General features: G+C 40.9%; 3 protein-coding genes across 3 annotated transcripts in view; 2 read left to right on the forward strand and 1 right to left on the reverse strand.

The window, feature by feature from the left end:
• Nucleotides 1–25,343, reverse strand: part of LOC117525103 (serine/threonine-protein kinase Nek5-like) — a 138,617-nt gene extending 113,274 nt beyond the window's left edge. Inside the window, exon 1 of the mRNA XM_034186942.1 lies at nt 25,267–25,343. The gene's annotated coding sequence lies outside the window, so the exon portion shown is untranslated. The remainder of the gene's footprint in view (nt 1–25,266) is intronic.
• On the forward strand, nt 116–13,103 carry med4 (mediator complex subunit 4). Its single transcript, XM_034186957.1, has 7 exons — nt 116–189; nt 3,438–3,504; nt 5,650–5,820; nt 8,280–8,337; nt 8,412–8,498; nt 11,572–11,703; nt 12,445–13,103. Exons 1-7 carry the CDS (start codon nt 116–118, stop codon nt 12,615–12,617), a joined length of 762 nt encoding a protein of 253 aa, XP_034042848.1. The 3' UTR covers nt 12,618–13,103.
• Nucleotides 18,554–26,265, forward strand: part of sucla2 (succinate-CoA ligase ADP-forming subunit beta) — a 71,889-nt gene continuing 64,177 nt past the window's right edge. The window contains exon 1 of the mRNA XM_034186948.1: nt 18,554–18,704. The gene's annotated coding sequence lies outside the window, so the exon portion shown is untranslated. The remainder of the gene's footprint in view (nt 18,705–26,265) is intronic.

Below are 26,265 nucleotides of genomic sequence, written 5' to 3' on the forward strand. Positions count from 1 at the left end.
TGTAGCGCTAACCGATTTCCGCCGGATGTAGTATGGTAACACGTTCACGAAAAAGCTCGCTTAAAATTACGTCACTTCTGGAAAATGCGCAGAAGCGGTAGCAACCTTGCTAGCTATGGCGGTGTTGTTGGAGAAATCGACTAAAGAGCGGCTTCTCAGTGTGTTGGGTGATTTGGAGGTTCTGTCCAGGTGAAGCAAACTATCATGCAGTGTTTTCTTAACGAACGTAGATGAGTTTAGGATTTTGAAGTGGTTTTATGTCGATATTTGTGATATTCTGCTAGCAGCGTGTTAGCGCTAAGCTTTTAGCTCGTAATGATTAGGTTTACGGGCTTTTTGTACAGATGTTTCTAAAAATAAAAAGTATTCTTAATCCCTACTGGCATCACAGTTCTATAAAATATCCATTAGAATTCATACAGTCCAAAATGAAAGCAAGAACAAAGTTTTACTTAAATTACTACCCAGATCTGATTTCTATGTATTTTGCGCATTGTATTCAGCATGGCAAAACCAGCCTGCTTTAATTTGTCATTATAAACAACTATATTGCTTTTTAAATTAGTTTTTAATTCCACAGATTAAGGTGCACACTACAGCCTTTTCAAATTTCACAAAATTGACTATCTTTTCGGTTTATGTTTAAAATGTGCTGCAAAATTATAGCGCATTTTAATGATGAGATCATACTTACCTGAGGGAATTCTATAGCAAATGTTTTCTTTTCTTTTTAACACCGTCTACTTGACCTTGCATTTTGCGTGTACATGGGGCATGCCCGTTAACATCCGTAAGAAGTCTTGGAAATGGTTTCAAAAACAGTTTTTAGATTTCTAAGTGTTTATTTCTTGCTAACTTTTACAAAATATATGAGAAGGATATTCGATTTATACAGAAATAAGCTGTTTCAGAGCGTTTTCCACCATTTTGGTTTGTTTTGTTCAGATGAGCGACCAGTTGACGTAGCCGTGCATTTCTACGCTGATTGGCTATTGGCTGAGGTAGATTGTTTTATTTTTTACAGATTTGACAGACACAGTTTATAAAAGAGGAAATATTTATATAGCACTTTCAAATAATTTAAATTTCAGATTGAACAGAATTGATTTATTTAATACAATTCAATGCACTTGCCAGTGTATATGCATTAATAACATACATACAATTTAACTTGACCGCTTCAATTTAATTAATTTTATTTGTATAGCGCCAAATCATAAAAAAGCTGTCTCAAGGCACTTCATATGAGTAAGGTCTAAGCTTACCAACCCCCCTGAGCAAGTACACAGGTGACAGTGGTAAGAAAACACTCTCTCTGACAATGTTGAGGAAGAAACCTCAAGCGGACCAGACTCAGAGGGGTGACCCACTGCTTAGGCCATTCCAACAGTTACAAGGTTTTTACAGATTGTACAAATGTTTGTTTAAAAACAGAAGAGCAACAAAAACAGAGTCCTTAATTGAAAATACTGTAGAGTCCATCTTGGGTCGCTACTATAATATGTATATGTCGCGGACATGAACGAGCAAAGCTCTTCAGCATCTCACCATGTCATTTAGGTCCTTCGACTTTTATTTATTTATTTATTTATTTATTGAGCATGGCTAAAACCTTTCAGCTTCTTGGGGGGGCTCCACCCCAGACCCACCGCCTTTTAAATATTTTTCTTTTTTTTTGCCTTTCAGCTTCTGGGGGAGCTCCGCCCTGCAGACCCCTCGCATTTTAAATATTTTTCTTTTTTTGCATTTCAGTTTGCCTTTTTAAGCTTTTTTTTTTTTTTTTTTTTGGCCTTTCAGCCTCGGGAGGTGCTCCACCCCCCAGACCCCCTAATTAAAGCCCTCTGAACCCTCTGCCACTTTCAGCATTTTTTTTTATGTAGATGTAAATTAATATTCAAAGTTTTCAGCTAGTTGACAGTAGGGCTGTACAGTATGGGCAAATTATCATATTGCAATATTGTCATATCAGTATGATATAAGATGTCACTATGATTTCACACAAAGTGCAGCAACAGGGAAAATTAAACATTCTTAAACAGTAATAATGCCACTTACATTTTGCACTCATCATAAGGTTAAGGTACAGTACCCTCCAAAAGTACTGGAACACTTAGTATTTCACACATTATATGTTCGATGTTGCTGACATTAATGACTGAAGCGCTTCACTGTCTGTGTATATATCTTCAAATAATAATTTAAAATTGAATAATTGTTGCAGAACCTACCATCTGTGTTTTCTGGTTTGTGGCTGCTTCATGTACCGTGGGCAATTTTTTTTTTTTTTTTTGTTCCATTTGCGGGTTGTGGCTTCATCTACCATCGATTTGTGGCTTTTTACGGTTATTTATGACAGTGATGTCCAGTTTGTGGCTGCTTTGTGTGGCGTGGGCAGAGTTTTTTGTGCCGTTTTTGGTTTGTGGCTTCCTCTACCATAAGAGTGAGCTTCGCTTGTATAATTTCCATCACCATAGGCTGCAGGCCAGGATCTCCGGACAGGCGTGGCATCCCAAGGTCAGTCTGGCACCTTGGTGATGCTGGCTCAGGATCAGTCAGTGGTGTTGTCAGTTCTGAAGAGAGAGAGAGAGAGAGAGAGCACATCAGTCTGTGCTCTGTGACCTTCTGTGTTTTTTTTTTTTTTGTTTTGTTTTTTTTACATTTGGTAGACACAGCAGGCCATGCCCCCTGTGACCATAGGGCATGAGCAGGTACACATGGCTGACTTGGTTCAGCTGTATAGGATTCTGTATCAGTAACAGCACTTTAAAATCTGATAAACAGGAACCGAGCACTGGAGTAATGGGATTAAATCTCTGAATCATCTCACTGTCTGAGCTGCTGTATTTTGAATAGTCTGAAGAAATGTCACATTTTATGTGGCAGACCAGAAAAAAATATGTTACCGGAATCGGTTATGGAAGACGCACAAACAGGCATGAATCAGTGTTTTTACATCATTTATAGGTGGGTCTGATTTTTACAGTGAAATGAAAAGTGGGCTGTCTTAGTCACAACTGTGATATCCAGGTCAAAAACAAGGACTCAAAAATCACACCCAGAATTTGTGTGTGTGTGCGTCACATTAATGTCTAACTGTACTCAGGGAACACGTTAAAATCAGTTCCATCCTGTTCGTCATGCTTCGAGTACGGTTCATGACATCACTGAGCGACCACACATTGAACATCTTGGTGGGTTTAAAATAACAATGAAAGTAATACATATTCTGATTACAGCAGCTGAGGAACTAGATGAAACACAAATGTCCCAATGTGCTGGAATGTGTCGTCACCTGGTTGGTTCATTTTGTGTTGTTTTTATATGTTTAACTGAACCCAAACGCTCCACCTCTCTGGAAACTTGTTCTTGTCAGGAGTTGGAGAGAAAGTTCCACCGATAAACTGTCAAAGATGGATAATGAGTGTTTTTGTTTTCAGGGAGCTGATCGAGATGCTCGCTCTGTCCAGAACACAGAAACTGCCGCAACCCGGAGAGGACTCACAGGTAACAGAATGAAACCGATATTTCAGTCATCGTAATCAAATCTGTCAGCTGGAGACAGGGCTTGACAGTAAGGCAATTTATGCACTGGCCCACAGGGCCAGTAGAATTTGAAAGTTACTGGCCCGGATATTCTGGCATGGCCCTACAAGTTCCACAGAAGACAACCTCGCTCTCCTCATCACGCTCCCGCCATGGCCATCTTTTCTTCCAGGAAGCTTGCCAAGTTTTCCTCACCCTTTTCTTCTCATGTTCAGCATCAGCAGCCTTCCTCTTCTGTGCTTGTTTTGAGGGTGATAGCTGTTCTTTCCTTTGCTTCCCTGGTTTCTGCCCAGGGGCAGGAGGTTTCAAGAAATTTATAATATTCACTGCGCTCGATCTTGTTTAAGCGAAAATGATGCTTCGATGTTGAAGCGAAATTCACGCCACATCAGAAGATGCTCCTGCAGACGAAGTTCGTCTGCATTTCGTCAATGTTAGGAACATTGCGAAGTGGCGCAACATGTCCTGTCTCTGGTAGCAGCCTGTGAGCAGGACTTATGTCTCTCTTGTCCTTTATTTCACAATTATGACAAGAGTTTTTGGAGCGAGCAGCAGCCCCACAGCAGCGGGAGCGGAGTTTCTTTCTCTTCTTATTTACGTGCGCGAGCAATTGGTCTGTGGAGAATATTTTATTAATTACCTACACAGATGTATAATAAAACAAATGGTGAATGGTTTCTAAACACAATTGTGACAGACTTTTTGGGGGAAGAGCGAGCTGCAGCCACACAGCAGGAAACAGAGTTTCTTTCTTTTTCTTTTTATTGTTCACTTGTGCGCGCGTGAACGGGACAGCTGGTCCTCGAACTGGGTCCCGCAGAGGCGGAAGGACCGCTGAAAGCAGCCGTCATCGAGACACAGCTCCTGCAGCAAATAATGATACTGAATTGGGAACGTCTCATGACGTTTGTCAGCGTTCCACAACAACTCGCTCCGTGTGATCAAGGTCCGTCATGTTAACTTGACTGACAACCGGAGCCGGTGAGCTGAATGGAAGCTCCTCCTATTTGATGACGCACCGGGAAGAATTTTCGCAGCAAAAGCAGAGCGACACACCGGGCGAAGGAGGCGCGTCCGTTGCCACGCGACCCCCGCAAATTTATAGCGTCTGATCACGCCCGGTGTGAACGCGGCATTAGACTAATAAATTTGCCCAAAGCGATTTTAATTCTTACTAGCCCGTACGGACGAGTGAAATATGAACTTCACTGGCCCGGAACGTGTAAAAAAAAAAAGACCACCGGGCCATCGGACCAGTGCTATTGTCGAGCCAAAGGAGAGTTGTGATGATGATGGTTATTATTTAGTCCAGTCAGGTGATTACGAAATTAGACCATAGTAATCCTTTCATCCGTTAATGTTAACACTTGGAACTTATGTAGCATTTGAATGTCAAGAGGCATTATAAAAAAACAGAAGGCACTCGGAGAGCGCACACCTCCGGTCAACGCAACATAGTATGTTTAGGATCACATTTAAAATAAAATTCCTTATTTTCTTGGAAATTCTGCATCAGCTTCACAAATTTCATCAACATACTCTCACAACTTTTTGCCTTAAATGTTGCTGTGTGCCAAGCATTCTTCTCGCTCTCAGTCCCAGCATGTGTTCCACATCACCTCTAAAACTGAATTATTTCCCAGAACATTATCTATCTGTTGACCAAATTTCATAGAAATCTGTTCAATAATGCGCGGGTTATCTTGCAAAAGGGCATGCAGACATTACTTGTCTTAATTTTTTTCCCTCTTCTGTGTGTCAGTTTGTTCATATAGAGAAGGGTTTTATTTTGTGTAGAACTTTCCAAGGAATCAAAACACTAAACAAAACAAATTGCAATAATAAATGACAGTAATAACAAATACAGTGCACAAAAACCCAAAATTAAAGTTGAAAATACAGATATAACGTGACTTATACTCCGAAATTACAGTAATTGTGTACATGTGGAGAGAGGGGCGATGCATTTCAAACATAAACCTGCTGTTACATGAATCAGCAACAAGGAATAAGAGAATGAATTGTTTCAGTGATGCCCACCAGTGGAAGTAACCCACATTTGAGTAGAGCTGGACCGATTTTGTGTGTATGTGTGCCGTGGTTTAGATCTTGGAGCTGCTGGTGCAGAGGGACCGAGAGTTCCAGGAGCTGATGGGGGTGGCGCAGCAGCAGGGGAAGGTGCACCAGGAGATGCAGCTCCTGGAGAAGGAGGTGGAGAAGAGAGACAGAGACATCCAGCAGCTCCAGAAACAACTGAAGGAAGCAGAACACATCCTGGTAGGAGGGGGTTAATTATTTTAATTTATTAAATTAAGGAAGTGCATAAAATCCCCTAAGGGGTCCGTTACACAGGATGGTGGCAGTTGTGCGGCTCAAAACGTACCCGATCTGCAGAGGGGGCGTGGACACACCTTGCTGTGTCACCACTTCAGCAGCCCTTGTGCGTGTTGTTGTCTCCCACAAAGTTTGTGCGCTACAGATGATGTCACATTTCCACAGAGATTTACCGGTTTTTGACATATATGATGGATTTTGAGGGGTTTTCTGTGATCTATAAGCATTACGTCATATTTCATTTAATAATTAGCTCATTTTGTCTCATTGTGACAGCCTTTTAGTTAATACTACATGTTGTCATGACCATAATCGGGTCACAGATAACTTGTCTGACATGACGTGTGCTTTCGGTGGCAGCCGGAGCTGTGCTCCATATCCACTTGTGCTGAATTGACATTGGAGCTTTCAGAAGCCCAGAATAAAGCATCAGCTGCGGGGAAAGTAGTAGACAAAGCTCTCTGCCTGATCTCCGCTCAGATTTGAACACGCACAAAACATTCTGATGAACCCGGCTGACATCAGCTGACAAGGAACTCAGTTTCCGCTTTATAATGGCACTTTATAAAATGAGCTGTGTTCATAAAAATCACGGCACACAGCCCTGATTGTGCACCTGTCGGGCGGTCTCTGTGAGGTATTTGTGAGTCCTCTAGACTTGGCCAACCTTCTGCAGATGTCTGGTGCAGCTTCATACTTTACGGTGATGAAGGTGGTTTGTGAGTGGATACTGAGCGCGCCTTGTAAGGTCCTCGTGGCAGCTGTGCAGCTTTTCGGCATCCTGCAGTGTGCTCTGTGATTCCATGACCGCACAAGGGCCGCAGAACGGACTCCGTCCCTGTGTAACAGGGGTATAAATAATAACAACTCACTATTTTAGTAGGTTTCTTTAGTTAGAGTATTTGTGCATCATGAGTTGATAAATAAAATGTACTTTATGATCATAGACAATAAATTTAACCTGCTACAGACTGTTTACTGATGCTCGCGGTTACCATAGACATTCCATAATAGACAGGTATTTTGGTCACGTGACCTGGAGCGCTGAGCCGCCCATCTTAGAAGGTTGAAGCGCTGTAGGTGTCAGTGGAAAATGCATGCTCTGAGCTTGTAATCACTGTCGATTCTCTGCTGACCTCTCCGCTGTTATTTACATTTAAGATGTGAAAACTTGTGCTTAGGTCAATTCAGATATGTAGATTAGATTTCTGAAGTCAGATTTATCATAACTGTTGTTTCTCTCTATAAGGCTGTGAATGGAGCTTAAAGTGGGGCTCCTGATAATAGAAAACTCATGTAATCTGTCACCTCTTTGGCTGATTCCTCTTTTTTTTTTTCCTCTGTGCTTTGACAGTGAAGGATTAGAATGAAATCATGCGCAGAAGAGGCAAAAGAGGCGGTAAAGCCAGTGCCAAGGTGAAGGCTTGCTCCTCCTGTGCTGGATTGCAGTGTCCAGTTGGCCGTGTCCACCATATGCTGTGGGCTGTGCACCGTCTGCTGTTTGCCTGGCAGCTGTGCTTGAGTGTCTTGCAGCTGGGAAACTCAAGCTGGCTGGCGGCGCTGCTCGGGTCAGTGGGAAGACTCGTATCATTCCCCGTCAACTGCAGATGGCTGTCTGTAAGGACGAGGAGCTCATGAACGGCGTTGCCGGCCGGTTCGGAGATCTCGGCAGTCGGGTGCTCGAGCACAGCTGCCAGTTGGGTGGGGGCTCCGGCACCCACACACTCCACGTGGTTGCCCTTCCTTGGCGTGCGATGGGCGTGGTCGGCTGGGGGCTGCGGTCCAGCACAGGATGATTTCGTTCTAATCCTTCGCTGTCAAAGCACAGAGGGGGAAAAAAAGAGGAATCAGCCAGAGAGTTGACTGTTGACATGTTTTCTGTTGTCAGGAGCCCCACTTTATGCTCCATTCGCAGCCTTATAGGGAGAAACAATCAACAGTTATGATAAATCTGACTTCAGAAATTGATTCTATGTATCTGAATGGACCTAAGCACAAGTTTTCACGTCTTAAATGTAAATAACAGCGGAGAAGTCGGTCAGAGAATCGACAGTGATTACAAGCGCAGAGCATGCATTTTCCACTGACAGTTGCAGCGCTTCAATCTTCCAAGATGGCGGGGTTGCGATCTGCTCGGGCAGGCCTTTTGTACAGCTCGACCCTATCTAGTAAATCTGTGGTGGTTACATTGTCATATTTACAACATATTCAGTAACAGTCATATAAAGCAGGGAAAAATAACCATATTCTCATATTTCACAAGCTGGAGCACAGAAGTCTTTTTTTTTTTCATTATCAATTAATTTAATTATCTAATTAGATGATTAGTTTGTTTCTTTTTCTGCACAAAATGTTCCAAAATTTCATCTGCCATCATCTGTATGTTTTCATTGTGTTTGAAGGCCACTGCTGTTTACCAGGCAAAAGAAAAACTCAAGTCCATTGAGAAAGCCCGGAAAGGTGATTCATGCACACACATGTACACGTTCCCTTTGCAGCTGTTGTTGTCCACTAACTCAGATTTAATTCTGCAGGAAGCATCTCTTCTGAAGAAATCATCAAATACGCTCACAGGATCAGTGCCAGTAACGCTGTGTGCGCCCCGCTCAACTGGGTACCTGGTGAGACAGTGTGTTTGGCTGTTAAGTGGACCCCCCCCCCCAAAAAAAAAACCTAAATGTATCTTGATTTAAAGATTTATTTTAGACTTAGAATTGGTTTCAGGCTGTAACATCATAGATGCAAACCAGCTGTATTAGCACACAGCTAATTCTAACTCTGCTAATGTTAGCTACAAAGATGCTGTATTAGGAATAACACAATAGGTGGACCTAGGTTTGAATCCCGCTCATACTGCCTGTCTGTTAATCTGCATTGTCTCAGTCCACCCAGCTCTAAAAATGGGTCCTGGCCTCTGCTGAGAATCAAATGTGAGGCAACTTTGTGAAGCACTTTGAAGATCCTTCACATGGAACAGCACTGTAGACATGCAGTCCTTCTTCATGATGGGAGTGTTTGTTCCACATGTGCAGTTGATTGATTATTGACACTCGGTTCATAGATTATGTATTTTTCTTGTACTTGTGGATTTCAGCAAAAAGACGAGCACAGGCATCACTGCAAGTTTGTTGCTATAATTTAATATTGTTTTCAAAATTACTTTGACTAAACGTCAGTTGCAGCCCTCCACTTAAACAGCGGTGGGCACAGCTAACAGCTAAAAACTTAGCTTCGACCACTAATCCGCTAACTGAAAATGTAACTTTTATAGTGCTAAACCGATACCCCCCCCCCCCCCCCCCAAAAAAAAAAAAAATTGGCGCAAGTTACAGCTAACCTAAAACTTTCAGTATTGACTTGGCACACTGTCAGCAGCTTTTAGCACCGCACAGACATCTGAGTAAATTCTATGCAGCACTTGTCTTTAAACACCCTGTCAGCTGCTGCAAAGACGTCTCACTTACCTTTCACGGTGGTAGTGTAGATCAAACGCAAGGCACTTTCACTCATGGTTTCATTTATAAACAGACTAATTCCGAACACTTTATCAACACATTAACAACAACTCTGTCATTTTTACAAAGTGAAAATATTGCACTTTTAAAGTAATGAAGAAGAAAGAATAAAAGTCTGAGTTAAACTGACACAAGCACCAAAAGGCATTATGGGAAATCAGGCTTGTCTTATCCCCCCCCACCCCCTGTCAAAATGCATAGAACACTGCCATCTACTGCCATCTATTAATGAGACAAATTTAACTCCATAAATAAGTGTCTTTTCACATAAAGTAAAGGTTTGCATGTATACGCTGTCTTTTAAAGCAGACACACTACACTGTCAATCATAATGCAAGGCAGCAATGCATTATGGGAGTTTGGTGTTTTTATTTTTTTATTATTATTACTGTAGTACATGTTTGTTTAAGAGTGTTACAGATTTGTTGTGTTTTTATAGTTCAAGGAATGTAGGTTGTGACCATGAGTGAAAACGACGTGATTTACCTCTTCTGCCGCTGTCTGAGTTGCTGCATGTTGAAAGTAAATGATGTATTTTTTTTTTTCTTCTCCTCTCTCCAAGTCGCACCGCCTCCTTCTGCTGGGGGAGGGCGGAGTTCCTTACGGCAGCCTGGCTGTTGCAAAACACCCAACAGACAGGAATTAATGTTTGGTTTTAGGGTTTACAAACATTTTTGACCATTCGGTCTAACTCACTATGCCAGCAAAGAAATGTTAGCGGAACTAAATTTAGCAGAAGGTAATTAATCCACTGATGGTTTTCAAAATTACCTGAAAAGATAATCTGCTAACCAAAAAAACTTAGCTTTGCTAATTAGCGGTTATTGGAACTGTGCCCACCACTGCATTTAAAATGCGTTCGCTCATGTCCTTAACAGTATTTGTTTCAGGTTGTTGGTGTGACCCAGTTGTACTCAGAGGAAGTTTCAATTAGAATGACCTCTGACATCAGAATTCCAGCTCCTTAGCTCGATTGAGCCCATCAAAAATGGTGAAAGCTGGAGTTCTTTTTTTATTTTAAGGACTTCTGTCTTTTTTGTGTCCCATTAAATAAGTTGTACACACAGAATTGTCCTGCTGCTGTCTGTGGACATGTTGCAACAGTGTTTTTAATGTGTGAAATAGTGTGTAATGGGTTACTAGTATTTGCAGAGCTGGTAGATGTTGCTCGCAGTGACTGTCTGCAAACCGAGCAAGGAAGTGAAAAACTCATTTACCATCTGCACCACCTGCCCAATTCCATGAGATTTCTTTGGTTGACGAATATGTTTGTAGCATTCTAATTTTGTGAAATGCACACTCAGAGTATTGTGGAAAGTTTCAATATTTTTTTCTAAGTTATTTCACAAACAGTTTTTTTTTTTTTTTTTTTTTTTTTATAAATATGGCCTGCAGAAAAAAAAAAATCACAGAATATTACATTTCATTGTAAGTTTGAGTAACTCACTATTTTGCAGTATAAATCCTACGAATAAGCGGTTCAGTACATACAACCACAGTCATGGGGAAAACAGCAGACTGAACAGTTGTCCCGAAGACACGCCCCTCGACAAAGAGGGTCAACCACAGAAGGTCACTGCTGACGGCCTCGTGTCACCTGCTGGTGTTGTTCCACTGTGTCACATCAAGTCCAAAGCCAACACAGCCCTCTACTAGGACATTTTGGAGCACTTGATGGAGACACTGATGTCCTTTTCCAGCAGGACTTGGCTCTTGGCCCACAGCACCAAAACTCCTTGGAACTGTTTTGGTGTCCAGGGAGTTACTGTTCTTGAATGGCCACATAGACAATACCTCGCCGGTTCTCTATGGGCTGTTGTCAAGAGATAAAGATGACAAGAGACAGAAGACCAGCAATGCAAACGAGCTGAAGGCTTCCATCAAAGCAACCTGGACGTCCATAAGACCTCAGAAGTCCTGCAGGTTGATCGTCTCCACGCCAAGGCTGCACTCAGCAGGAATTAATTCAAATTGAAACCCAACCGAGTATTTAGTGCATGTATGAACATGCGTATCACAAATTCAGCATTTCTGTATTATAAATTTTTTGTTGTTGTTGTTTTGGCTTTTTTTATAGATATTTATGAAATCTCCTAATATTTAGATACTTTTTAAAGATTTTGGTTGTAATTATCAAAATGAAAATAAATATTTGTATAAATTTCTTTTTATTTTTCAGGTGATCCACGCAGGCCTTATCCCACAGACCTGGAAATGCGCAGTGGGATGTTGGGTCACATGGCCAACCTGCCAACCAATGGTGTGAACGGTCATCTGCCGGGTGATGCGCTGGCTGCCGGGCGGTTGCCAGGTAAGTTGATCCAAAGGTTAAAGGTCGTATGGCTGACTGGTTGCATACCGTTATGGTTTTAACAACGTATGACGATTATTTAGCTTGTCATCAAATGAGCTTATCATATGCACAGTTTGCTTTTGGGAGGTGTGTGTGTGTGTGTGTGTGAGTGAGAGAGAGAGAGAGAAAAACTATTCACAATAACTTAACAATTTTTCTGTATTAAGTGTTAAAGAACAAATGCTGCCTTTCATGGCTGGTGTTTTATTTGTGTTATTGTGTTAATAATTGAATCATATGTTAATGTGTTTCCACTGTTTTTAATGACATTTATTAACTTTTTCATGTTTATTTGTTTGACCCCATTCATAGATCTGCCAATGAAGTTTAATTATCTGGTCAGGTTCTTGAATATTTGGGCCGTGACACTTATTATTTTCTAATAATGTTGCCTCTGTACGCCACCACGACACAGCTGAAATGTGTAGATGTTTAGGTTTAATTCAAGGGGTATTTGGGAGTGGGGAGGGTCATTAACTCTTAAGGATTTGGTGTACATGGTCAAAAGTCCCAAAGTCGTCACTGTCCACGGACCTGACTGTATGGGTTGGATGCGACATTTACAAGAGATTTTGTAAAAACTGAAGCATTTATTTTGGAGAAATTCCTCTTTGAAACAAAGTCATTCATACGAACGCGTCATGTCCTCAGTGCTACAGCGCTTCACACAGTAACCACGTCTGTCCTCGCTTCCCTCAGATGTTCTGACGCCGCACTACCCCTGGCAGTCCTCGGACGCCTCTGTGGGGATGCTGCCTCCTCACCATGGCAATGACTTTGGCCTGGAGCCTCCGGGTCACAACAAAGAGAACGAGGACGACGTGGAGGCGATGTCCACCGATTCATCCAGCAGCAGCAGCGACTCCGACTGAAGGCTGTATGGACACATTTGACCAGAGACAGTCATCTGTGAGCATCTCGAATGGAAGACGAGACAAAATGAAGGTTGAAACCAGAACAGGAATCATTCACCTCCCTTCAATCATGTGCCACATGACTGCCTTAAAGTGAAACTTACATTTTGAAGCTGACTTGTCTGTTCTGGACCCACTGTTGATGAGAAGTATTTTCCACTCTGACCCTCTGATTCAGTTTTTTTTTTTTTTTTTTCCCCCCCCCTCAATCACTTCATGCCACAAACAGGAAGACGATGCTGGATGTTTTTGTTTATTGATTTTTGTTTTCCCAGCAGCCAGCAGTTCTGGAATGACAGTATTTAAGTTGTATGTCAAGTAGAGATAGCAGTTAGTTAGGGGAGGTGATGAGCTAGTGGTTAAGGTGTTGGGCGTGAGACCAGAAGATCCTTGGTTCAAATCCCAGCCTGAACTGGAAAATCATTAAGGATCCTTGGGCAAGGTCTTTAATCCCCTCTTGAACCTGGTGTGTAGTGAGTGCCTTGAATGGCAGCACCCTCACATCACGGTGAATGTGAGGCATTGTTGTAAAGCACTTTGAGCATCTGATGCAGATGGAAAAGCGTTATATAAATGCAGTCCATTTACCATTTGTTTAGTGGTTCCAGCTGCTGTAAGAAGAGGGTTGCTCTCCATCTGTGTGTAATGTGACTATTTTAAACAAAGGAAAGTTGAAGATGTCACCTTGAACGCTGGGACCTTTGTCTGCATTTCAGTTTTCTGACAGTTGACAGACTGATCAAATAATCAACAGAATAACTGCAGATAAAATATGAATAATGGACATGATCTGGTTCCTCTGGTTTCAGCATAAGGTCAATCATTATCATGCAAAATCTGCTGTGTATGCTTAAAAATGTCAAGTGTTTACAAAATAAGTGTAAAATGTAGAAACGTGAATTACCGAGATAAGATCAAGGACGTATGGACTGGACCTTCAAACTGATGAATCAGCTGCTTGTGTTCTTCAACGTACGTTTGTGTCATTTCTGTTTTCTCGTAATGTGGAAAAATGCTGTTCAGTGACCTCCGTGTAAATATTGTGGTGTATGTACACAACTTTGTAAAGAGATGTTTTGAATTAAAAAAAGAATTCTGGTTGTTTCTTGCTTTGAGCCTACAGGCCTCAGAAACCTTCTGAAGTTAAATGGAATCATAGGAGAAGATGCAGTATAAATATCCACATGTAGTAGTAATGCAACTTTTATATTTTTATTTTGGGGGTTTCACAGTGTAAATCAGTACTTCAGGACCTATTGTACAAAGATCATTTATTCAGTAATGCCATCTCACTGTTAGTGTTTGCACTTTTCTCTCAAGGTAGAAGCAAAAACCACACAATGATTGAAAGTTGAACCTCTAATGTTCGTAGGAAATGTTTCTATGTTGTTACATCAGAATGTTCAAATCAAACATCTTGATATGAGCAGTGATTTATTTGTCTGGTGAAAGTTAATTTGTCATGCGTTTAGCAAGAAGTGCATCTAGCAGGATAATTTATTTACCCTCCAGTGATAACTGCATCCCTGTTTTGTTTTTAAAAAGAATTGCTTTCAGAGCCCTCAGAAGTTCAGAGATTCTGACCTCTAGCTTGGGGGGCGGTGGGCACTTTGAAATTGAGCAACCTGCAGTACCTGAGTTGACGTCACAGCCACAGCAGCCACCTTTGCGACTGCAGATACATGTTACTAATGTTGAAAATGTATTGTTAAATTGATTTATTTTCTAGACATTACTGCTATATGTAGTGTTCACAGAAAGTAAGAAAGTATTCACAGCACTTCATTTTCCACATTTTATGTTACAGCAGCCTTATTCCAAAATGGAGTAAATGAACTTTTCCTCAAAATTCTACAACACCCCAACATGAAAAACAAGAAAAACGTGTTTTTTCTTTATTTTTGAATTTTTTTTTTTTTTTTAATTAAAAGGGGGTGGTGGCCAAGTGGTTAATGCGCTTGGTTTCAGTTCAGAAGGTTCCGGGTTCAAATCCCACCCCTGCCACATTTCTCCATGTAATGTGGAGTTGCGTCAAGAAGGGCATCCGGCGTAAAACTTGTGCCAATTCAACATGCAGATCCACCTTGGATTTGCTGTGGCGACCCCGAGTGCAAACAAGGGAGAAGCCGAAGGGACTTTAATAAAAAAAAAATAAAAAAAAATCGCATGTGCATAAGTATTCGCAACCTTTGCTCAGTACTTTGTTGATGCACCTTTGGCAGCAGGGGCGTAGGTTTGCATATGGACCATAGGGACAAGTCACAACCATTATTTTGGGATGGCAAAATAGTCCCTACCAATATTTAGCATTTTTGTTTATATAACAAAATCATTCACTATTTTTTTGCGAACTCGATACTATAATTTTAGTCGTCACGTTTTGTGTTTTTGACGTGCCAGAGTGACAGGGTTACCATGTTGCAATTTCATTGGCTCACGTTTTTCTCACACGGACGTAAACAAAGTGCATCTCGTGGCAGGCAGTGCTTCATTTGTAAAGTGGGAGGTCCCGGAGCGCAGAGGATGGGTGGCTCCGGTGCAGTGTTGCCAGATGTACGATAATTATCGTATTTGTACGATAGTTTTGCCCTCTGTACGATGTACGATCAATAATGGGAAAAAATCCAAAATGTACGATAATTTCAGTTGGTTGCCCAAACACGCATCTCTCTCTGACACCCAAGAATCATTTTGCAGGCGTTGCACTCAGGCGGCATCAAAGACACACCACACACAAGGCTGCTGCTGGTTTTGGGCTGCCGGGACAATCATTTGAAAGCCCGCCCCCTCCCCATACAAAGTAATGAGTTCCCATCCAATCTCTGCAGGACAGGACAGGAAGATTCCCCAACCAACATCTTTTTTTTTTTTTTTTTAAACTTTATTTCAACAAATGCAACAACAAACGAACAAAACACAAGAGCAAAGAGATATACAAGAAAAATAAAAAAAGTTCAAGTTCCTTATGGAGGTGTCAACATTTTTTCTGTGTTCAACAAAATCTGCACAAGTGGCATCGGATGACGACAGCGACCTCGAGGTTGAATTCGACTCTTTCTAGTCTGGTAATTAACACGTTTGTGTCCCTTCACAGAAAAAAAAAATCTTTCTAGTAGTGCGTTCTAGTTTCCCCATTACTATAATTACTGTTTAAAAATGTGACATAAAATTCTTTGTAAATAAAAAAAAACGAAAAAAACACTAAAATAGCTACGTTGTATGCGTTTTGTTTGTGTACGATAATTTCTCCCAAAATACGATAATTTTGAGGTTTTGGTACGATAGTTTCATATTTCATATCTGGCAACACTGCTCCGGTGCAGAAAAACAAGAAGGGCGGGGGGGAGGGGTTGCGAACAATGCTGTGCACCACACTTAAAATAAACTGCACACACCTTCACAAATGACACTAATACCCTGCCTTTTCCTCAGAAATTACTACATTTATGTTCGCTGTCTGTCTCTGTACTTTTTTTGTCAATTTTGCGCTCTTTTTCATACTTTTCCCTCGTTTCAAAAGTCACCGAACGCACTTTACCATAATATATGTAACATATAGCATACTGTTGGAAAGCACGGGTTCTTGGCTTGCTGTCAGTGTTGAAATTTTTCAGAGTGAGGGCTTACATGAGAACTTACGGTAATGAGAATCAGCGGCGCACTAGTGTGAAACTTCCGTGTTTTTCCTCTGCGTTATGACATCACAGGCTTCGTTTACCGTAATACACCATATATATCATTGGAAATCCCTTTTTTTTTTAATTAGGTTGCCAGATACCTACAACTGCATTATTGATGAAGAGAATAGATTATACATCTTGTTTGCAAAAACTTATTTTTTTTTGTTAGCTCCACAAGTATTTTTTTGTTGTCTTGTTCTCTCAGGTGTAGGCCTGTAGAATAGATTTGTGATTTTGGGTGCAATTTTGTTATTTAAGCTATTTGTTTGTTTGCCTACACGCTTAATATTGTAAATAAAGTGTTAAATTATTCAGCATTATGTCGTCATATGTTATGTATTATGCTGTACTTGTGCGTCTAATGGTATGAGTGGGTTAGGGGGTGGTGGTGGTGCGCAGGGGGGCCGGGGGGGGGGGGGTGGTATTGTCCCTACCAAAGCTGAGACCAAACCTACGCCCTTCTTTGGCAGCAATTACAACCTCGAGTTTGATGCCACAAGTTTGGTGCACCTATCTTTGGGCAGTTTTGCCCATTTCTCTTCAGCACCTCTCAAGCTCCATTAGGTTGAATAGGGTGCACAGCCATTTGCCCCAGTCTGAGGTCAAGAGCACTCTGGAGCAGGTTTTCATCCAGGATGTCTCTGTACATTGCTGCATTCATCTTTCCCTCAATCCTGACTAGTCTCCCAGTTCCTGCTGCTGAAAAACATCCCCACAGCATGATGCTGCCACCACCATGCTTCACTGTGCCTGGTTTCCTCCAAACGTGACGCCTAGCATTCACGCCAAAGAGTTCAATCTTTCTCTCTTCGGACCAGAGAATTTAGTTTCTCATAGTCTGAGAGTCCTTTAGGTGCCTTTTGACAAACACCAGGTGGGCTGCCATGTGCCTTTTACTAATAGTGGCTTCCGTCTGGCCACTCTACCATACAGGCCTGATTAGTGGATTGCTGCAGAGATGGTTGTCCTGGAAGGTTCTCTTCTCCCTGCAGAGTAATGCTGGAGCTCTGACAGAGTGACCATTGGGTTCTTGGTCATCTCCCTGACAAAGACCCTTCTCCCCCAATCGCTCAGTTTAGATGGGTGGCCAGCTCTAGGAGGAGTCCTGGTGGGTCTGAACTTCTTCCATTTACAGATAATGGAGGCCACTGTGCTCATTGGGACTTTCAAAGCAGCAGAAATGTTTCTGTACGCTTCCCCAGAAGCAAACCAAGCATGAAGTGCTTTGTGCTAACTGTGACATGCGCTGTTAACTGTGGGACCTTATACGTTGACAGGGATGTGCCTTTCCAAATAATGTCAAATCAGCTGAATTTACCCCAGGTGGACTCCAATTAAGCTGTAGAAACATCTCAAGGATGATCAGTGGAAGCAGGATGCACATGAACTCAATTTTGAGCTTCATGACAAAGGCTGTGAATACTTATGTACATGTGATTTCTTACTTGTAGTTGTTTTTTTAATCAATACATTTGCAAAAATCTTAAAACCTTTTTTTTCACATTGTCATTATGGGGTATTGTGTGTAGACTTTTGAGGGAAAATGAATTCCATCCATTTTGGAATAAGGCTGTAACATATAAAATGTGGAAAAAGTGAAGTGCTGTGAATACCTCTGGATGCACCGTAAGCTAAGTAGTTGTTGATTAAAATTATAGACATATTTCAAAGGAGCAGGGTTTTTTTTAATGTTGGGTCTTTCCAAATGTCAGAGGGTTGCGAATGCAGCATTCTACTATAAGCAACAGGTTTGTTGTCCCACAGCAGCCTGTACTCCAGGTTCTTGAAATGGAGTAATATCGCCACCTGATGGACATTTATCATTAATGTAGATACAGTAAAAGTGCTCCAAGAGCTCTAATGTATGTCTGAAGTTTTCGTCTGTTTGGCTGCTCCTGTCCTCTGCAGTGGATCTGTCTCCATCTCACTCTGTTATCTGTGTCTTCCTCTGTCACACCACCTATGTGGTGGCCTTCCTTCCATGCGGCAAACTTATATGACCCCTATATGAACTGGGACCCATACAAAGGCCTGAGATTTGGACAATTATTATTATTATTATTATTATTATTATTATTATTATTATTATTATTATTCCACTGCTGCTAAGGGTCGCCAGTTACATCATTTTTACGGTTTGACTGATGGTTTATATATTAAAAGAAAAATATTTCGTGTTTCTGATTTTTGTAAACAAAGAAAGACCCGCCCACTCGAAGCTACCAGCTGTGACGTCATTACTGCGCACGCGCAGACTCCTTCCTCGGCTGTAGAGGGAAACATGGCGGCATCCCTGTTCTGCGGCAGCTTGTCGGGCAGCCTGAGGATTTCGGGGGCCAGAAGCGCGATCAGCGCCGCGTCCAAGGTGAGTGCGTGTGCGAATAACAAACAGACTTTCTTCCTGTCGGAGTGGGTGTGTGTGACCGCCGTGCCCCGCCTGTGACGGCTGCAAATTAGTCCAGAACAGACAGGGTCAAACTTGACATTAGCTCCTCTCCGTTGAGTTTGTGTTGTTTTGCTAATAAGCTATCTGTAGCAGAGCTAATGTTAGCATACAGAGATCGTAAAACCGTCTTTAAAAGAACAAATAAAACCTGCATCTGGTTGAGAATGTCGTGTCAGATGTGCACGGTTCTTTTGGAGCTGTTGTCAGCTGTGGGGCTTCTTGGATAAAATGTTTATTCTGTTTACAGCATAAATTCATCACAAAACGTACATAGTGTATACACATAAAGGCACACATCACCAGAATAAAAAAAAAGTTAAATCAGTATAAAATAACCGTAACCAGGTGATTTATAAACTGTTGTCATTCATTCCAAACCAAATATTTGGGGAATGTGTGCAGTAACACAACTTTATGTAAATGACATCAAACTTTTGTTACAAATTAAAAACTTGAGAATTTTGAGTTAATGTTTACAGAGGAAATCTGAAGCGCTAACTGCCTCCTCCAAGGAGTTGCTGTCCTTGTTTGCCAGATTCCTTAAAAAAAAACAAAAAACTGTAGATGATTAAAAAAACCTAAAATATTTGTGCCTTTGGATTTTTCACAAAATTAGCATAAGGTTGTAATCTAGTTATCATCAGAGGGAGTTTTTCCTTAGTACTGTTGCCTGTGTGCTTGCTCTAGGGGTTGGTAAGGTCAGATCTTACTTCTGTGAAGGGCAGCTTTGTTGGGATTTGGAACTATATAAATGAAAATAAATTGAAATTGAAATTACCATGTGCTTCTGCAAAGCAGTGATAGCAGGCTATTGTTTTCACTGGTGTGTGTGTTTGGACAAAATAACTCAAGAACAGCTGGATGGATTTCCTTCAGACTTGGTGGGAATATTACTTAGATAGCTCTCTGGAAGTGATTAGATTTTTGAGTAGTTTGATCAAAGGTCAAGGCCATGGAAAACTTGGTCTAGAAAACACAATTTTTGTTTTGTATATCTCAACAACCAAGAGTCCTAGATGGAAGATCTAAAGCATATATTGATTAGCAAAATACATATTTGTGATTGATTGGTATGAATGACTTCACAATGAAGATGGACAGAATTTGTAATATGAAGTCACACATCATGAAAAATACCATTACAGACTGATGCATTTTTTACTTGTACATTTGTACGAGGGATGATTGAGGAGTTTTGAGCTTAACCCAGAAAAGGTGTGTGAAAAATGTGTGTGTGTGTGTGTGTGTGTGTGTGTGTGTGTGTGTGTGTGTGTGTGTGTGTGTGTGTGTGGTGTGTGTGTGTGTGTGTGTGTGTGTGTGTGTGTGTGTGTGTGTGTGTCTGTCTGTGTGTGTACCCTGGAATAACACAAATAAAAGAACACATGCCATGGTGTGTTCTTACATACATGGTGTTTATTGCTCAGCCTCTTTTATCTTGCGATATGCCCTCCTGACCTCCATAAATCAAGGTTAAGCCACCTTTTTGTTGGGTGTATGACAGAAGATGGGTGGGGCTTGTAACACCCAATCAGAGGGCCCACCCAGCACCCGAATAACTTGCTTATCTGGTGCCATCTGACAGCTGAATCAGCCCTTTTTGTAGTGCAGAATAATGGGGCATTTAGTGATCATTTTGGTCAATTTCTGAAAAGTTAATAAATAAATAATAATAATAATAATACATTTTATTTATAGTGCCCTTTTCATCAGTGATCTCCAAGGGCTACAGGTTAAAAAGATAAAATAAGAACAACCCCCCCACAAAAAAAAAAACAAGACAAGCAGTCATATTTTAAAATGGTAAGAATTTAAAATGAACATCTAAAAGGAGAGATCAAAGTTGTGCATATTTTGATTAAAACGTAAAGGTTGTTGATGTTTTGTGTTACTGGTTGTTTGCGTGTCTGTATAATTTACTTGCATTTGATTTCAGTTTTAATTGTTCTTATGGATGCATGCTGTTTTCTGGTTCTGTTTCAGTGGATTATGCAGAGCACTCTACATTTTTCTACTTGAAAGTGCATGTGTATATTGTTATACTATTATTATTATGATTATTGTTGTTGTTGTTGTCCAACAATCCATAAATTTGTGTTGTTAGTTCTAGTTTATGGACTCTGACTGCTGCTTGTCAAGATGTTTAAGTGTGTTTTAGTACTGAGTCTCAATATTCAGTTTCCATGTTAAATATTCACTTACACTTTAAAATAAGGGGACATTAATTGACATTTTATAATATGTTAATAGGCATTAATAAATAATTCATTAAGAGTTAACTAGTGTGTTTAATATTAACATTAATATATTTTATTATATTATATTATTAACATTTAACATTAACATTAATGGTGTTAATGTTAGTTATTGCAGTAATAAGCATTAACTAATAGTTAATTAAGAATTAACTATTAGTTATTAAGACTTAACTGTGTTAGTAATCTTTTAATGGCATCCATGTTAAGTGAGATATTAATTCATGCTTTGAGAAAATTCTGAACATCATTAATTAATAATTACTAAACACAGTTAATGCTTAATAAACTGTAAATTAATGCTTATTACTGGATTAGTTGATTTACTCATTGATTGAAATATGATGTCAAATGATAAATATTGTCATGATTACTATCTGGTCAGGTCTGGGATCACATGCTGGAGCCACACGTTGCTGCACCTGCCACATTAAGGAACTGCCTTGGGTCCTGGATGGCAGCCACTCAGGCAGACAGCTGGACCATCCATCACCATCTCTCTGACAGGATGTTTTCTTAGTGTCATATCAGTGAAATGACAGTGTAGTTATGTCAGATTAGGTGTGATTGAAGCCACTGGAACCGGTTGATGTTCTGCAGCTTTGTATCCTCTGCAGGTTTTGTTTGGTGTGTTCAGACAGCATGATAGATCACATTTTTCACACAGACTCTTGGTTGCTCATTTGCTCAAGAGTGTGAAGTTACAGCTGTGAGCGCCCTGCAGCCGGCGGATCAATGCTAAATGCTGAGGTCCTCATCCTGTGGTGTGAACCAGCTGTCAGCTGCTGTGTCTGTAGAACTGTCAGCATTAACTGTCAGAACACGACGTGATGCTGTACACACCTGTTTGACTGTCAGGCAGAGGGCGGGTCAGCCATTCGTTGTTTTACAAGCGCCAACACGTTCCCGCCCACAGAAAAACACGTCTCCACCATCCTGCCTGTTATTATGAGAGCATTTTAGGAAATTTAGAATCAGAAGAAGTTTATTGCCATTGCCAATGAACAGGATTCACAGACTAGGAATTTGCTTTGATATAGTGGTGCAACATTAAGCAGAAATCCATATAAAATGCTAAGATAAAATATGTGCTAAAATAAGATAAAATATAAGATAAAATATGAAATATGAAAAGCTGTGTGCAACAGAAAAACAGTGCAGTGGGAGGAGTGCAATTAAAAACCAAAGTACATTTGTCTAAAGTGACCCGTGATAAAATGATAAAGTGACAGAGTTAAGGTTAAGGTGACTGAGTTATGAGGTGTTCATGAGTCTAACAGCAGAGGGGAAGAAACTGTTCTTATGGCGGGAGGTTCTGGTCCAGATGGACTGTAGCCTTCTGCCCGAGGGGAGTGGTTTGAATAGACCGTGTGCAGGGTGAGAAGGGTCAGCTGTGATCCGACCTGCTCAGCCCAGAGTCCTGGAGACGTGCAGGTCGTGGAGAGATGGAAGGCTACAGCCGATCACCTTCTCAGCAGAGGCCACAATGCGCTGCAGTCTGTGTCTATTAAGGCCCTGTCACACCTTGACGATTTAGCCTGTGTATGCCGACCGTATTAAAAAACGCTGACATACGTCTAATAAATGAATGCAGCTGTCACACCTTGACGATTTAACCAGCATATGCTGACAGCCCCATTTCCACCCAATGGTTTGGGTCAGTACTGCATGGTGTGGTGCGCATCAGAAACAGAGTAATTTAACATTATTTTATTTTTTATTTTAATTTTATTTTGGTGGACCATTTTCATTGTGTGCAGAATGCTCATGAGTGGACTGGCTGTGGAAAACGCTGCCGTGAATGAATGGAGCACTGTGACTCTTTAAACTTTCAAAGTGCCGAGCGGCCGCTTTCAGGTCCGCTGATCTGACCTGATCAGCTCATCACACACCTGAATAATGAAACGCTGTGATGATTTAAAGTTTTAAAGTGCCAGTTGATCGCAATCAGGTGTGATCTGGTGATCTGTCGGTTTGGTGATCACCAACAGCTATGGCACTTTAAATGTTTAAACAGCGCATTAATCAGGCGTGACCACACCTGATCCATTTTTTTTTATTTCTAAAGGGTCCATGTACAATAAAGAACATAAATGTACAATAAAGAACATAAATGTTTCCATTTACCATCTTTTCCATTTATATCTAAAGTCCCTCAGATGTAAATTAGATCCCTCAGATCAGGTCATCTGATGATCACACCGACAGCGATAACACTTTAAAGAGTTACAGCGCATTAAGCAGGTGTGATCACCCTGATTGATCGATCAGGTCGTCTGATGATCACACCAACAGCGACGGCGGTTTTAAAGTTTAAATCATCACAGCACTTCTGTGTGATCAGAGCGTGCGCACGTACCTGGAGCAGAAAAACCACAGAGGAACTTGCTTTAAAACTCTGTGTTTCTAACCCCGAATTAAAGTATTTTCAGATGGCATTTTCACAAATCAGGAGCTTTATGTGGATTCATGTCCATCTGTGATGGTGAATTGGACTGAAATGAACAGGTCAGATTTACTCTGTGTGTGAATGAAACAGTCGATCTGCAGCTTTCAGCCAATCAGTGGCCAGCATTAATGGACGCATTTAGACTTAAGAGTAAATTACAAGAAACGTGTACCAGCAGTCACATAACTTACCGACAACTTATGTTCCACATGTGTGGGACGTGTGAGTCACACGCTGGCATGTGTTGAAAATTTTCAGCATGCCCAAATTTTTTTGAGTAGCTCAGCTTTTTAGGCTTCATGAACATCACCTCCATACAAACGTGTTTCTCTCCAAAAGTCCATTCAACACGATAAATTTGATATAATTCATGAAGCAAATTGTGGAAAAATTGTGCATTTGGTGGTACAAACACCAAATTTGGAGCATTGATTCTCATGGTATTACTCAGGATATCTAACTGGCCACTTGAAAGATGGCAGACATTTTCCAAGATGGCCACCAAAATGACCTATTGAAAATCAACATTTGCGTAAAAATGCTCCTATTTCCTAGATTAAACTGATACTGAACTCAAATTCCATTTAATTATATTTTATTATGATGTTATTTTGTTATTTGCCAAATTATAGTGAATTTTATCACATGTAGTATTAATGATTTCCACCCAGGACATATTTTGAAAGTGTTCATCTCTTGAAAGTACTGCATGTTGGCCTGTTAAAAGGTGTTCAGTATTGAATATATTGTGTTGTTATTTTTACCTGTGGCCAAAATGGCCATCGAGCATTGCGAAAACTTTGCATCAGTCCGTCTGTCTGTCTCTTTGCTCGCACAAGTCCAGCTCTATTACTGCCATAGTCTTCAAATTCACAGGGAACATTCTTGGGACACAGACCTTAGACAAGTTCTGTTTCCTATTTTTATGTTCATACGACCAAGGATATTTTAGCATTGCATTATATTTAGCACAGTGCTATATTTAAAGCAACGGGGAGGTGATGTTCTAGTGGTTAAGTGTTGGGCTTGAAACCAGAGGATCCTTGGTTCAAATACCAGCCTGACCAGAAAATCACTAAGGGCCCTTGGGCAAGGTCCTTAATCCCCTAGTTGCTCCCAGTGTGTAGTGGGCACCTTGTATGGCAGCACCCTGACATCGGGGTGAATGTGAGGCATTATTGTAAAGCGCTTTGACCATCTGATGCAGATGGAAAAGCGCTATATACCACCCCAATTCCAATGAAGTTGGGACATTGTGTAAAATGTAAATAAAAACAGAATTCAATGATTTGCAAATCGTCTTCAACCTATATTCAATTGAATACACCACAAAGACAAGATATTTAATGTACAAACTCATAAACTTTAGTGTTTTTGTGCAAATATTTGCTCATTTTGAAATGGAATTGGGGTTGTAATAAATAAATAAGCAACCTAAAATCAATTCACAATCTATAGATACATTTACTATTTACGGTGGTAATGTACACAATACTACACTCTATTTATCTTGTAGGAAATTGTTTAAAAGCTCTGAAAACATCTGTCAGAGGCAGAAATACTTCCATTAGTTAAATTATACTGCATTGGTCCAAATGTCAGAACATGGGAATACAGATTATCTGTAATTTTCCTGGAGAATGGTGACCCCATGAGTGTTTATATGTCCTGGTGGAGATTGTGTGGAATGATGATGATGATGATGGTTTGGATGTCTTCCATGTTTTACTAACCCCTCTGTGATAAACAGCTGTGTGGTGTGAAGAAGACACCGGCTTACTTATTCAACATTCTTGCAATTCCAAAGTCCCCCAGCTTCACTTTCATGGTGCCGCTGGCTAAGAAGATATTCTAGAGCAGGCAAGGAAAAGAAAAAGCAAGTCTGTATTCTAGACATGTCTCATATTTTCTTAAAGATACGACTGAAGGAAGACAGTGACGGAGCATTCATCAACTTTTCCAATCTTATGTCGTCCCTGTCCCAGCTTTTTTGAAACGTGTTGCAGGCATCCATTTCAAAATGAGCAAATGTTTGCACAAAAACAAAAAAGTCTATCAGTTTGAACATTAAATATCTTGTGTTTGTGGTGTATTCCGTTGAATATATGTTGAAGAGGATTTGCAAATCATTATATTCTGTTTTTATTTACATTTCACACATTGTCCCAACTTCATTGGAATTAGGGTTGTAAATGCAGTCCATTTACCATTTAATATCTGCAGTCACTATGGTTAAATGGCAGTTTCTGCTACTGATCGTGTCATGAAAAATTAAATCCTACATGCTGTTGTGTGGGCCGCCAGAAGAGGAGGTACTGCTGGCCCACCACCAGAGGGCGCCCTGCCTGAAGTGCGGGCTTCAGGCACGAGAGGGCGCTGCCGCCACGGATACAGCCGAGGGTGACAGCTGTCACTCATTATCTCTTGACAGCTGTCACCCATCTACTCTACATCATCTCACTCCATAAAGACCAGACGTCATCTCCACCTCGTTGCCGAGATATCGTACTTCTATGGAGGTAACTTCTCTGCCTGTATTAATTGATTCCAAGAGCTATTGTGTTGCAGCTGTCAACCAGAGGACCGGCGTGTGTCGCGACTGTTTCGTCCTACGTCCCGTCAGATAAGTGGTTAAACAGACGCTGCACGAGTGTGTGTTAGAGGTGGAGGTGGCATTCCCACCGTTGTTGTTACTGGGTGTACACACGCCCACACTTGACTGTCTTTGTTCTTCGCCAGCAGTACCAGATCCGACAGTCGGGGACGGTGATCACCTGGG

Source organism: Thalassophryne amazonica, chromosome 14 (genome assembly GCF_902500255.1).
Source record: "Thalassophryne amazonica chromosome 14, fThaAma1.1, whole genome shotgun sequence".
Lineage (NCBI taxonomy): Eukaryota > Metazoa > Chordata > Actinopteri > Batrachoidiformes > Batrachoididae > Thalassophryne > Thalassophryne amazonica.

Coding starts and splice junctions, on each gene's coding strand:
- med4 (XM_034186957.1), top strand. CDS start 116: ATGGCGGTGTTGTTGGAGAAATCGACTAAAGAGCGGCTTCTCAGTGTG. Junction 5,821..8,279: donor AGGAAGCAGAACACATCCTG/GTAGGAGGGGGT, acceptor TTGTGTTTGAAG/GCCACTGCTGTTTACCAGGC. Junction 11,704..12,444: donor GGCTGCCGGGCGGTTGCCAG/GTAAGTTGATCC, acceptor CGCTTCCCTCAG/ATGTTCTGACGCCGCACTAC.